We start from the raw sequence: 15369 nt of genomic DNA, 5'->3' as shown, positions 1-15369 counted from the left end.
GAGTGTCCTTTCTAATAAATTTTGTAAGAGTGCAACATGACTCACTAACTATAAAAGTTGAAATATTGTATTGCTGATGGAAACCTGAGAATTGCTAGGTTAAAGGTTTATGCTTGCATAATAAAATCATATTCATGTTATATAGAACTTATAATTCAAGTATATTGCCAAGGCAATAGGTAACTAGAAAAAAAATTGAGGAAACAATTATATATGTATATGGAATAAGAAAAAATCAGATCAGGAGAAAGTAATTATCTCATAATAATATTTGTTGTTCTTTGGCATGTAACTTGAAATACTCCCTTACATTTTTAGATCTGTGATCATTTTAGGCAGTACTAATATTTCATATGTTATAGAGTAGTTTGACAAAATATGTGTGACTAAAAGATTTTAGTAGGGAGTGATGACAACATTGTCAAATGAAGAAGTGATTAGTTTATATTATATCCAGTTATCTCACTCACAGGATGAAGGTTGCACTGCAAGGCTTGTAAAATTAAAATGGAAAGCTTTCATTTTGTAGGAAAGAGGAGTGATATTGGTTAACCACCATTCCCACTCTTTTGAAACAGAGTCTATTATTACGAGTCACCCCCTTATTCTCTTGGCATCTCTGAGAATCAGCTTTTGGGTGTAGGGCAAAAATTCTTGGGTGGTTCAGCACTCTAGAATTCCATAAAGTCTTTTTTTAAGATTTTATTTATTTATTTGAGATAGAGAGAAAGAGCAAGAGAGAGCGAGAGAGAACAAGCACGAGCTAGAGGTGAGGCAGAGGGAGAGGGAGAAGCAGACTCCCCGCTGAGCAGGACCCCTGAGATCATGACCTGAGCTGAAGGCAGACGCTTAACTGACTGAGTCACCCAGATGTCCCTCTACAAAGTCTTTTAATGTAAAAACGTTTCTCCATGTATAGTGTTTGTGAATTAATTGGATCATTTTTTTTCTTCAGTCCAGAGGATCCACAGAGAATCCCTCTTAGGCAATCACAAATTACATTTTCAGATGGATAAGTCACAAATTTCTCTAGGGGCAAACTACTGTATGACTTTAACACCATTAAAGATGCAAAGAAAAGCCTCTGAACTCTCAAAAAATTAAGCAAATTGATCGTTTCTCTACATGGGAAAACTATCTCAAAGTACTTAAAAAGGGCTATTAATCTTGCTTAAAAACATAAGCTCATGGACTCTGAGTCAGAAAAGTCATTGGAATTCATGTAGTTCAGAGGATGGCAAACTTTTTCTGTAAAGGACTAGTTCTTAAATATTTGGGACTTTTCAGCACTCTGTTCTCAACTATTGAAGGAACTGTTCTCACTGATGGGCTAATAGATTTTTGCACTTCACTTTTTTACAATTTTAAAACATGAAAGTCTTCCTTTCCTCTTGAGGCATACAAAAACTGATCGTGGGCTGGATTTGGCTCACAAGGCATAGTTTGCCAGCCTTTCATCTAGCTCATTTTTTCTTAAACTAGGCTATACTTTCTTAGGGTGCTTGTTGAAAATACTTGGATATTCTGGCTTCTTTCCTTGATATCAAATTGCAAATGGGCATTTTTACTAGTGATGCTTTCCAAAAGTAAACCTCTAGGGAAATGCGCAATGTACAATGGTGGGGATGGCTTACCAAAATGAGGACCACTTAAGAGTCGTTTCATGACTACAGGCCTTACTTCTTTTAGAAAGTAAAGGGGCTCCTTGCCTTGCACTATCCCTGCTCCCCTTAAACTCCCTATTTACCTTAAAATCCTTAAAATTTTGCAAATCACATGCTATGACTTCCTTTTCATGTAATTGCATTAAAGATTAACATTAGTTATACAATGATACTTTTTACTAAAAAAACACAGATTGTGGAGGAAAAGCTTCCTATATAATATAGCTTATTAATGTAACCTTTTTGTTATTTTCACATTCCCCATGCACCTGAGGGTTCACTTGGGAGTCATCTTTTACACTCTGAGGCCTAGATAACCCGTGAGTCCATTTCTTTTAGAACAATGACTAACTAGGATACAACTGTATATTATAGGTGTGTGTGTCTATGACACCGATGTCATCAGATCAAGAAATGGTCTGAGTAATAAATATCTTCATCTTTTTTTTAAAGATTTTATTTATTTATTTGACAGAGAGAGACACAGCGAGAGAGGGAACACAAGCAGAGGGAGTGGGAGAGGGTAGAAGCAGGCTTCCCGCTGAGCAGGGTGCCCGATGCAGGGCTCATCCCAGGACCCTGAGATCATGACCTGAGCGGAAGGCAGATGCTTAACAACTGAGCCACCGAGGCACCCAAATTTCTTCATCTTAATGACTAATCTGTTAAGATTATAGAATGAAATTACAACTTTGTTCTTTACAAGATACAGTAAAAATAGCAGATAAAAATAAAGGAAAAACAAGGGTATAAACCTTTGGACAGAGCCTTACAGGCTTAACTGAAAGTTGGTTTAGGTTACAGTATAAAACTCTAAAGTGAAATAAGTCAAGCAGAGAAAGACAATTATCATATGGTTTCACTCATATGTGGACCATTAGGAATAGTGTGGAGGACCATAGGGGAAGGGAGGGAAAACTGAATGGGAAGAAATCAGAGAGGGAGACAAACCATGAGAGACTCTGGACTCCAGGAAACAAACTGAGGGTTACAGAAAGGAGGGGGGTGGGAAGATGGGAGTCAGGTGATGGGTATTAAGGAGGGCATGTGTTGTGATGAGCACTGGGTGTTACACACAACTAATGAATCATTGAACACTAGCTCAAAAACTAATGATGTACTATATGTTGGCTAACTGAAAATTTAAAAAAACTGTAGAATTAATATTCTTTAGAGGAAAGAAGCAACTGTCTAGAAAGAGGGGGCAACTTTATACAGATTCATTAGTTGGACACATTTATTTAACAATCTAATTGAATTTAGTTTTCACAGCAATTATTTTTTCTCTCAATTAGAACTTCTCAGTACTGTACAGAATTACAGGTCTCAGGAAAAGGTAGTCTTGGACATAAAGGTAGATTATATTTTACAGAGTTCTAATGAATTTATAAACATCCTTCCCCCTCTTTTGATGTTAGGTGAAGTTTAATTAACTAGCAAAAATACATTTCAAAAGTGTCATCTCTGGATGGTGGTATTACTGGGAAGAACACTTAAACCTTCTAATGCTCTATACTATCTTTGAAAGTATTCCTGCTAGGGAAGGTATTTGGTTTAGTACTCCAAATGCAGACATAAAGGTTTGTTCTAGTCAAAGTCCCCAAAACTTCAGGCAGTATGCCAATCCTAAATAACCACTGTGAATTCCATATTTACTGAATTTTCTGTTAGAGTTTTTATCAATGTAGTAGAATATTTAGCTGCCCTAGGTTCTTTTGGAAAGAGTAAAAACATTATCTGTATAGTTCCTCAGGAGGCCTGGTAGCCTGATAAATCTAATACATGAAAAGATATTAGTTACCAATTTATAAAGGCAAATATTATTTTATTAGGCATATATTATATCTAGTTGAGTAAAATCTTTTAACATTTTTTAAAGATTTTAATTATTTATTTCAAAGATAGAGTGAGAGAGAGAGAGTCTGAGCAGGATGAGGGGCAGAAGGAGAAGCAGACTTCCTGCTGAGCAGGGAGCCTGATGCAAGGCTTGATCCTGGGACTCCGGGATCATGACCTGAGCCGAAGGCAGATGCTTAACTGACTGACCCACCCAGGCGCCCCTTGAATAAAATCTGCTTGTAAGGCACATGGGTGGCTCAGTTGGTTAAGCGACTGCCTTCTGCTCAGGTCATGATCCTGGAGTCCCAGGATCGAATCCCGCATCGAGCTCCCTGCTCAGCAGGGAGTGTGCTTCTCCCTCTGACCCTCCCCCCTCTCATGCTCTCTCTCTCTCTCTCTCTCTCATTCTCTCTCTCAAATAAATAAATAAAATCTTTTAAAAAAATCTGCTTGTATTTTTCCTCACCCTTTAATTTTTGTCTTGACTTTCAAGCTGATGAAAACTAGTGAATTTCAATAATAATGGAAAAGCTATTACTATGATTTGAGAATAGGAGTCAAAGAAATTCTGAGTATTGGCATGTTTTAGATCATGTTTAGAAGCACATGAAATTTGTTATCTACCTCCCCTAGGATGTGAAAATTTCAATATTTTTCATGTTTGTTTGCCATGTAAATCAACATTACCTTTCTATTTCTTATGTTAATCCTTTACATTTTGTGTCTTTACCAGTTTCCATAGTGAGTGTTTTCTCTTACTCATTATTTCATGTGAGCTTCACAATTATCTGCTGAGACAGAAGATTCCAAACCTTGTATTATAATCAATTATAGAGTATAGTAAACCTCATGCAATATTTTTTTCTTATATCATACCTAAATTACATGTTATAAGTCTACAATTTTTTGCTCAGGTTTCATTGAAAATGGAATAAGTCTTTTTACATAGATAAAATTCATTTTGATCATTCTTCAACTTTCTCTTCTCCTGTGCCTGGACACTTTCTTTGCCCAAAAGACATACTTATTAGGTATGTTCTACTTTGAAGCTAACAATAAAATATTAGCAGCAATTATGATGTCTATGAGAGTCCTTTTGTTTGAAAAGAACAAAACCCTACTCATACTAGCTTGAGCAAAAACAAAAGGGTCTGGTAAGAACTCAAGTCAAGGATCATGATTGCCATGGAGAACTCAAGGGTAGAAAGTAAAGTTAATACTTAGGAGGAACTGGAATCAAGAAAAATGTTTTCATCTGTTTCTCTAGAGGCATATGATCTCTTGTTTCAACTTCCTTTATATATGGCTGTTTTATTCTTCACATTCTCTACACATTGACCTTTTTTCTACTTCTCTAGTCATATGACAGACATTGTTTTTTTTGTGGTGCCTGAGATTGCCTATCCCCATTTCAAACAACCAGCAGAAAAACCATAACAAACAAAAAACTTCTGAATTCTAACTCTAAATCCCCAGGAAAGAGAATCTGCCCCAGTTTGGGCCAAATTTCAGCTACCTCCAACCAAGGGAGTGGGTAACAGAGTACGAATGCATCATTGGAAATGGCCACTAGTTCTTGGAAAAGTAGAGGCTAGGAAGATACCTCATAATGTATCTATGATGTCTGTCCTTATAGTTAAATATTAATTCTGAAGTTTTACTTTGGAAGAGGTTCTCACCATGACTTACCCTTAAGCACAAGTGCAGCTAATTAAGTGATATCCCCCCCATCAAAATTCCTAAGTGTTCTGTGTTTCTTGGTAAATGCAACTGAAAAATTATAACTTGGTTTTTTATTTATTTTACTTTTGTTTTGCAGCCAATACGTACAACTAGTTCATCAAGTGAACCTATATTTTCACTTCAACATGTGTCCCTTCCAATTGAAACAGCACCTGACAAATTTGAATATTTTTCCCCACAAAGGCTCAATACTCTAAGGTAAGCCTCACTAATAACCAGATCTACAAACATACATACAATCTTAACTTAGAGTAGAATATAGAAATAGTTTGTTTTACTTTCCACTACATTTCTAACATGATATTCAATTCCCAAAATAATGATGCATTAATTAGACAGGTCAAGAAAACAGTACATTGCAAGGAAGTATCCTAGGCAAGCTATTACTTTCAGCTGTGATGGAGAACAGTTAATGTGAGGGTAAATGAAAGTAAGTGTAAAATCTGCTGATATTCTTCCAATTTGTTCACAAGAATGTTGGTGGTGCTTCTTGTTTTCTACATTCTAATAGATAGAAATATATACTCTATAATATTTTCCTACAGTGAGGTTTTCAACAGAGAAGACATTTGACATTTAACATTTGATGAATATTTTTAAGGTGTTCATGTTTGTCTTTTCTTTAAGTAATGAAAGAGCAGTTATGATGTCACAGGATGAAGGAAGCAAGTCTGAATCAGAAGCTTCTGATACAAAAATTTCTGAAACTTCACCTGGTTCTTTGGACTACAAAAGTCTCCAAGACCTAACAATAGTTGAAAATGATACCCCCCCACTGGACTCTGGCTCTGAAAGATGTGTGATTGATTCTGACTCTGACAGAGGCATTGGTTTGGACTCTGACTTAGAAGAACATTCAAAAGACTCTGAGTCAATAATATGGGGAATGGATTCAGACTCAGAAAAATGTCCCATGGCCTCAAACTCTATGAAATACCTGCTAGAATCAGAAAAATGCCAGATAGCTTCACGATCTGTGAAAGACTTGATGGAGTCAGAGCAACAACTAGAGGGAATTGAACAATGCCAGATGGACTTTGACTCTTTGAAATACTTGATGGACTCAGATCCAGAAAAATACTTGGCAGACTCTGACTCTGAAAAATATGTGTTGAACTCTGACAATGAAAGATCAGAGATGGATTCAGACTCAGAAAAATGTCCAATTGCTTCTGCATCTGTGAAACACCTTCTGAAGGCAGAAAAATGCCAAATAGCTTTAGATTCTGTAAAATGCCTGATGGAATCTGAAAAAAGATTGATGGAGACCAAACAAAACTGGATGCTCTCTGATTCTAAGAAGTATGTAATGGACTCAGACATGGATAGGGATGGAATGGACTCAGCTTCTGCATCTGAGGTACATCTGATGGGGGAAGAAAAACACCAGGAAAAGATTAGATCTAAGAGATATATAACGGACTCTGATTCTGAACCATGTGAGATGGACTCAGACTCAGAAAGATATGGACTAGCCTCAGCAGCTATAGAATGTGTCATGGGTGCCAGCACTGACACTGAGGGGTACTGGATGGATTCTTGGTCTGAAAAACGTACAAAGGACTTAGATTCTGAAAGCCTGGGGATGGTCTCTGATTCTGATTCCGTGAAACACATGATGAAGGCTGAAGATTGCCAAAAGGCCTCTGACTTCGAAGGATTCTGGACGGGCTTCAGGTTTGAATCTAAAAGATGCTTGACTGACTCTGAAAGACAAAAATTGGACTTTGACTCTGGCAGATGTTGGGATAGCTCTAGAAGATATCAATTTAGGTCTGAAAGACTTCAGCGTAGCTCTGGAAAATATAGGGATGATCTTCAAAAACATTGGGTTAGCTTTGAAAGACATCAAATAGACTCCAATTCTGGAAAATATCTAGCAAAATCTGAAAGTGAAAGATACCAAAATGAGTTTGAAAGTGAAACACACATGATAGAGATGGAGAAGGAACAGTGTTTGATATTTGAAAATAGGAGACTTCAAATGGATGAAGAGATGAAAAGATCTCTCATGTGGTCTGACAGTGAACAAGAGCACAAGATTGTATCTGACAATGAAAGACACCACATTGACTCAGAAAATGAAGCACAACGGCTTGGTGCTCGCAAGAAGGGTAATCGTCCTCAGGGTAAGCTTAAACGTGTGGCTTTTGAAAGCAGCTTGTTTACAAGTATAATTAATAACAGGATGACACTCACAATATGTGAGTAGCTTTAACAGATTTGGGTCTGAGATCATTTCATAAGAAACTCAGAGAAAAAGGCATTTTAATCCTAGATTTTCATTCACTTTTATTTTTATTTATTTTTATTTTTTAATTTAAATTCAATTAGCCAACATATAGTACATCATTAGTTTCAGATGTAGTGTTTAGTAATTCATAAGTTGCATATAACACCCAGTGCTTTTTTAAAAATTAGGCAAATAGGGGAACCTGGCTGGCTCAGTCAGTAGAGCATGATCTTGGGGTTGTAAGTTAAGCCCCACATTGGGTGTAGAAATTACTAAAAATAAAATCTTTTTAAAAAATGAGGCAAATCATCTCTCTTTAGTTATCTGCTTCTTAAAAGAAGAAAGAAAATAGAGAATTATTAGCAAAGACGGTTATTGTGGCCTGGAAAACAACACGTTAAATTTTGTTCCTATTATTCTGAAATGGGTGAATAGAGATTGCTCATAAAATTTTCCCCATTATTAGTTGCTGTGAAAAGAAGTAAGTATCCAAGCCTAACTATATAAACATCCAACTTAACTTGCTTCTCTCAAAATTATTATAAAAGCTCCATAATTTTCATAAAATAGTTGGCATTTACCTTGTTACTCACATTTACTTTATCACACTAAATCATTATAATTCCCCATTTCCTAAGCCATTGTATTAAGGTATGCCTAAGATAAAGGAACTATTATCATTTCATAAAGTGTTTTTCTTCATATTAGTCATTTTCCACAGAGTCTTACAATTCAAGGCATGAAAGGAAAACTAAGAACTTGACCCCAAAACATTCATAAGAAAACTTCCCTCTAAAAAATATAACAAGAAGTTTTGTTCTTCAATAAACTCCAGTGACTTTTCAAAAATAGAGTATTTGAAATAATATATATTTAATGTATGATCAATGTTTCCTATTTTAATATGCTATTTACACATAAGTCTTTGAAATTTGTCCTATATAATACTGACTTCTCCATATCATTTTTTTAAGTAGAGCAGATCATTAAATCCAATAAAAAAATACTATATATTTTGGGCATTTACTACACAAATTGGTATCCACCCTAGTTGTCAGATAGGTACCTTTATCCTCAAGCCATTAATTCAGTTGGATTAAGTGTGTAATATTTTATTTGAACACTCAGAGGAAAATATTCACCTCATTCTTCATATTCCCTGACAAAAATTCTGATTTTTAGTTAGAAATGCAATTCTATTGGAAAGGATTAAGTAATGTGAGAAATGAATTTTTTTTAAAGATTTTATTTATTTGACAGAGACAGAGATAGCGAGAGCAGGAACACAAGCAGCGGGAGTGGGAGAGGGAGAAGCAGGCTTCCCCCGAGCAGGGAGCCCAATGTGGGACTCGATCCCGGGACCTTGGGATCATGACCTGACCCGAAGGCAGACGCTTAGACTGAGCCACCCAGGTGCCCAGAAATGAATTTCTGAGATCCTCTTATAAACCAATATATTGGTAGGGTGGTGAAAGAAGTATGTTACCTTTTATGAAGAGGGGAAAAAAACACTTAAAACAATGAAGAAGATAGCAGGAGGGGAAAAATGAAGGGGGAAAAATCGGAGGGGGAGATGAACCATGAAAGACAATGGACTCTGAGAAACAAACTGAGGGTTCTAGAGGGGAGGGGGGTGGGAGGATGGGTTAGCCTGGTGATGGGTATTAAAGAGGGCACATATTGAATGGAGCACTGAGTGTTATACGCAAACAATGAATCATGGAACACTACATCAAAAACTAATGATGTAATGTATGCTGATTAACATAACATAATAATAATAAAAACAATGTTTTCACTGGATTTGAATTTTGTAACACTAAATTAATTCTCTCCTGATCCAATATCATTCTCTTCTAACAAGGCAATATTAGCAATCCTGTAAGAGTTGAATTAATCAGCATGGAGGGTGTAAAGATTCACATTTCTCACCCAGCTTCAGTTTTTGATATTTTCAAACAACATCTAATAAGTGTCCACTGAAATAGCATAACTACTTCCAAGGGACTCAACTGCATTGTTATTGATGTGCTTTATAAAATTTTGTCAATCTGATGCTTACTATATGCTCAGCATACATTATAATAAAAATATAAAGTATAATACTCAAATTTACATAGCACCTCAGCCTTTCAAAGTCCATTACTGTGAAAATAATAAACCATCTAATATTGAGTGTCAAGCGCTATGCTACACAAGTCACATGCATTACTATACCTAATCCCATCCTTTACTGATAATAGCTAAGCTTTACATAGCATTGCCAGGAACAATTCTAAGCATTTTACACATACTGATTTGTTAGTACCAATTCACCAGCACAAATTAATTAATGCTAATTGATGAGTCTTACACATGTGAATTCATTAAAACCTTACAACAACCCCAGGAATTAGGCACTATTATCATTTCTAGTTTACCAATGAAGAAACTGAGGCACAAAGAAGAATTAACCAAGGTAACGCAATAAATGACAGGACATGAACCCATGCTCCAAAATCTATGTTGTTAAACTTGAAGACATACTATCTTTCAGCTAAGAAGAAAATATTATCCCAATTTTACAGTGACAACAGTGAAGCTAAAATATTCAAGTGGGTTGTTCTGGACTTTAAAACTGGGTTTATCTGATTCCAGAGCCTGAGTTCTTAATCAAGTTTAAGTATGTTACTTATATCTCAACTGTTGTTTAACTTCATCTTCTTCTAGTTTAGAAAGAGCTAATGCAGTATAGCATTATTATACCTGCTTCAAAATTGAGGAAACTGAGGCTCAGACTACTTCCCTAAATGTCACATAGGTAATTAGTGGTTAAGCTAGAGCATAGAAACTCCTAGTCTAGTGTTATCTCAACTACATCTGTGACTTCATGAAGTTAATAATCTGAGAAAATAATATTACTCCACATGAAACCAGTCAATTAATTACACTTTAGCTGAGTCTAATTTTTTTAATAAAAGGCTTTGAAACATTTTAAATATTTGCAGTTAGACTATACCTAATTTGTTGATTATTATTAGTGTAAAACATGCATTGGGGTATGGTTCATCCATAGGTGATGCCCTTTCATACGTAAAACCAAAATTTTGCTACCTGTTTTCACCCATCTTCAGCTGTTGTATATTGAAAATATAAACTGATAGGTTAAATGTGATTCTGAAGCCCATAGGTATAGAAAAATTACTCTTTGTGCTACTTATGCTCACTTCCAAATGAGCAATACACTCTTCTTAAAGTTAGCTTGCACTGTCTGTCCCTTTTCTAGCTGTCTTATGGTAAAGAGATAGGAAAAATGGCTTTGCTGCATGTCCCAGGTCGAAAATTAAGTCTTTTTATTCCTCTGACCATGGATTTTAAATGACAATAGGTTTTTTTAAATGATACTTGGTTACAAAAACATGTTTTTAAAAGATTTTATTAATTTATTTGAGAGAGAGAGAGTATGAGCAGGGGAGGGGCAGAGAGAGAGGGAGAAGCAGGCTCTCTGCTGAACAGGGAACCAGAGGTGGGGCTAGATCCCAGGACCCTGGGATCATGACCTGAACCAAAGGGAGATGTTTAAATGACTGAGCCACCCAGGCACCCCACAAAACATGTTTTTGTTTTATCCTTTTTTTTACAAAATGTCTTTCCTGAGGACAATATAAAGCTTATTGATAATATTAACTCATTTACTCAACTTCTATGCTTATATTATAATGATGTTGAGAATTTATGGTGCACTTTAAAATTTTATACCAGGGCACCTGGGCGGCTCAGTCATTAAGCGTCTGCCTTCAGCTCAGGTCATGATCCCAGGGTCCTGGGTTCGAGCCCCACGTCGGGCTCCCTGCTCAGCGGGAAGCCTGCTTCTCCCTCTCCCACTCCCCCTGCTTGTGTTCCCTCTCTTGCTGTGTCTCTCTCTGTCAAATAAATAAATAAAATCTTTAAAAAATAAATAAATAAAATAAAATTTTATACCAAGTACTGTCATTTTGGCATTATTGAATCGAAATATCCATTGTTTAACATGAACATATTTCCATATCTTCTCACCCTCATACCCTGCCATAGCCTATTATTAGCCATTTTTTCATGAAAAAATTATGATAAAATTTACTATCTTGGCCATGTTTAAAGTGTACAGATCAATGGTATGTACATCCATATTGTTGTACAACCAGTCTCCAGAACTCTTTTCATCTTGTGAAACAAACTTTATACCCATTAAACAATAACCTCCCATTTCCCTCTTTCCTCAGTCCCTGGCAACCACCATTCTACTTCCTTTGTCTGCGATTTTTTAAAGTTTTTATTTACATTCCAGTTGGTTAACATACAGTGTAATATTAGTTTGAGGTGTACAATTTAGTGATTCAACACTTCCATACAACACCTGGTGCTCATCAATAGTGCACTCCTTAATCCCCATCACCTATTGAACCCACCTCCTGCTTATAGCTATCAGTTCATTCTCTATAGTTAAGAGTCTGTTTCTTGGTTTGCCTCTCTCTCTCTTTTTTCCCCTATGCTGCTTTGTTTCCTTCTCTATGATTTGACTAAGCATCTCATATAAGTATTTATTTCATATACAGTATTTGTGTATTTTTGCCTGCCTTCTTTCAATCAGCATAATGTCCTTGTATTCATCCATGTTGTTGCATATGTCAGAATTTCCTTCCTTTTTAAGGAAAATAGTATTATTTTATAAGGATATACCAGATTTGTTTAATCATTCATCTGTCCCTGGATAGATGGTGTTGTGTAGCTGTCATTTTTGTCTATTGTGAATAATGCCACTAAGAATATGAGTGTGTAAATATCACTTTGAAATCCTGCTTTTATTTTGGATATATATAATCAAAGAATAATTGTTGGATTATAAGATAATTATATTTTTTATTTTTTGAGGATTTGCCATACTGTTTTCTATAATGGCTATACCATTTTACATTCCCACTAACTTACTTTTTGTGTTTTTGATAGTTGTCATCTTAATGGATACTTTTTACACAATTTTACACCCAGTATTTCATTTATTAGGACAAGAACTGTCTACAAAATTCTTTAGAGGAAGTGAACTGAGAATCTGCTGAATTTTTACATGAGTCAAATATATCACCAGTATATGGTAGAATTTTTTTAAAGATTTTGTTTATTTTGAGAGAGAGGGAGTGTGTGGGTGTGGGTGTGGGGAGGGGCAGAAGCAGAGGGAGAGAGATAATCTCAAGCAGACCCCATTGCTGAGTGCAGAGCCCAATGCAGGGCTTGTTCCCACAACCCTGAGATCATGACCTGAAGAAATTGAGTCAGGGACTGAACTGACTGAGCAACCCAGGCACCCCTATGGTGGAATATTTTTAACTCAGTTTTCGATATTGCTATAATAAATTCTATGAAAATTGGGAAGAGGATCCCTGTTACTAATAGATATAGTATTTGAAGAAAAATAGTATTATCAGAAATATTTCTTCACTGCAGAATCATATAAACTTTTCCTTTCTACAATCTTATTTTATTAGGAATTGGAAAATAATTGAGTCTATTTAATATATTTACAGGTTTTTGGAGGCCTGTTTTCCAGTCACCTCCACTTAGCCAAAGAAAGGAAACTGAAGAACAAAATTCTGTACAACAAATTGATAACAGAGGTGAGTATATTTGATAGAAATTATCTAAGGATTTTATACATCTTCTGTCAATATTTCAAAAAATTTAAGCCAGAATTTGTTGTATCAAAGTTCCTCAAGGCAATATCCAGATACAATCATTCTCTAGGAGGATTCACTGGATTCAGGATACAGTAGTACTCAAGGTTAAAATTTACTACAGCAAAAGATCACACAATAAAATAAAATTAGTAATGAGAAAAGACACATAGAGTGAAAACTAGCAGAAACTAGGTACAAGGTTCCCAGGGTCCACTTCCAGTGGAGTCACGCAAGATTCTTTTAATTTATCCACCAAGTTATGACAACAGGTGTGAGATGTTCCCTACCAGGAAGCTCATTCAATTGTCAGTATTCAGAGCATTTTTTAAAAAACACCTTTACTGAGATATAATTCATCCATTCAACTATATAATTCAGTGGTTTTAAGTATACTCACAGATATGTGCAATCATCACAACAATCCCTTTTGGAAAAATGTTATCACCATAAAAGATAACCCTGTACCCTCCAGTTCTCATCTGCCTACCCTTCCTGTTTCTGCTAGCCCTAAGGAACCACTAACGTGCTTTCTGTCTCTATAGATATCCCTATCCTGGGCTTTTATATGAGTGGAATAATATAATACATGGCCCTTTGTAACTGGGTTCATTCAGTTAGTATAATGCTTTCAAGATTAATCCATAATGTAGCATGTTTTCATTTCTCTTAAATATATGCATAGGAGAGGAATTGCTGAATCATATGGTTACTACATGTTTAATTGCTTGAAAAACTGCCAGGCTGTTTTCCAAAGTTACAACATAAATTTACACTTCCACCATCATTGTATGAGGATTCCTATTTCTCCACACCCTTGTAAACACATTTCATTAACTATTTTTAAAGCAATTATTTATTTATTTATGTATTTATTTATTTATTTAGAGCATGCGTGAATGGGGGAGGAGCAGAGGGAGAGAGAGCATCTCAAGCAGGCTCCGTGCTCAGTGCAGAGCCCAAGGGAGGGCTTGCTCTCACGACCCTGAGATCATGACCTGAGCTGAAATCAAGAGTCAGATGCTTAACCAACGGGTGCCATATTGACATTTTTATTTTAGCAATCCCAGTGGGTATGGAATATTATTTCACTGATTATTTTGATTTATATTTCCCTAATGACTAATAATGTTGAACATATTTTTATGTGCTTTTTGACCATCGTATATCTTCCTTAGATAAATGTCTATTCAGATTCTCCTTTATATATTATTTTAATTTTATTTTATTTTATTATGCCATGTTAGTGACCATACAATACATCATTAGTTTTTGATGTAGTGATCCACGATTCATTGTTTTTGTATAACACACAGTGCTCCATGCAGTATGTGCCCTCCTTAATACCCATCACTGGGATAACCAATCCCCCCACCCCCTCACCTCTAAAACCCTCAGTTTGTTTCTCACAGTCCATAGTCTGTCATGGTTCATCACCCTCTCTGATTTCACCCCCTTCATTTTTCCCTCCCTTCTCCTAATGTTCTCTATGCTATTCCTTACGTTCCACAAATAAGGGAAACCATATGATAATTGACATTCTCTGCTTGACATATTTCACTTAGCATAATCTCCTCCAGTCCCATCCATGTGGATGTAAAAGTTGGGTATTCATCTTTTCTGATGGTGGTGTCATATCCCATTGTATATACGGACCACATCTTTATCCATTCATCTGTTGAAAGGCATCTCAGCTCTTTCCACAGTTTGTCTATTGCAGACATTGCTGCTATGAACATTGGGGTGCATATGACCCTTCTTTTCACTACATCTGTGTCTTTGGGGTAAATACCCAGTACTGCAATAGCTGGATCATAGCATAGCTCAATTTTTAATTTTTTGAGGGACCTCTACACTGTTTTCCAAAGTGGCCGTACCAACTTGCATTCCCACCAACAGTGTAAGAGGGTTCCTTTTACTCCACAACCTCTCCAACATTTGTTGTTTCTTGCCTTGTCAATTTTTGCCATTCTAACTGGTGTGAGGTGGAAACTCAAAGTGGTTTTCATTTGAATTTCCCTGTTGGCTAATGACGAACATTTTCTCATGTGTCTATTAGCCATTTGTATGTCCTCTTTGGAGACATGTCTGTTCATGTCTTCTGCCCATCTTTTGACTTGATTTTTTGGGGGTGTTGAGTTTGAGAAGCTCTTTATAGATCTTGCATATCAGCCCTTTGTAGTGTCACTTGCAAATATCTTCT

The 15369-nt window shown here is 36.0% G+C and overlaps 1 protein-coding gene across 1 annotated transcript in view; it reads left to right on the top strand.

Moving 5' to 3' along the window:
* LOC148163067 (uncharacterized) overlaps positions 1 to 15369 on the top strand; it is a 314088-nt gene that overhangs the window by 262752 nt on the left and 35967 nt on the right. The window contains exons 8-10 of the mRNA XM_088028556.1: positions 5323 to 5444; positions 5874 to 7375; positions 13020 to 13109. Of these exons, the coding sequence (XP_087884682.1) occupies positions 5323 to 5444; positions 5874 to 7375; positions 13020 to 13109 (1714 nt within the window). The remainder of the gene's footprint in view (positions 1 to 5322; positions 5445 to 5873; positions 7376 to 13019; positions 13110 to 15369) is intronic.

Source organism: Eumetopias jubatus, unplaced genomic scaffold, assembly GCF_037043125.1.
Source record: "Eumetopias jubatus isolate StellerSeaLion01/CBP00866 unplaced genomic scaffold, mEumJub1_p1.0 scaffold_11, whole genome shotgun sequence".
In the NCBI taxonomy this organism is placed as follows: Eukaryota; Metazoa; Chordata; class Mammalia; order Carnivora; family Otariidae; genus Eumetopias; species Eumetopias jubatus.
The sequence above is the reverse complement of the archived record's forward strand: the minus strand, read 5'-3'. Positions and strand labels throughout refer to the sequence as shown.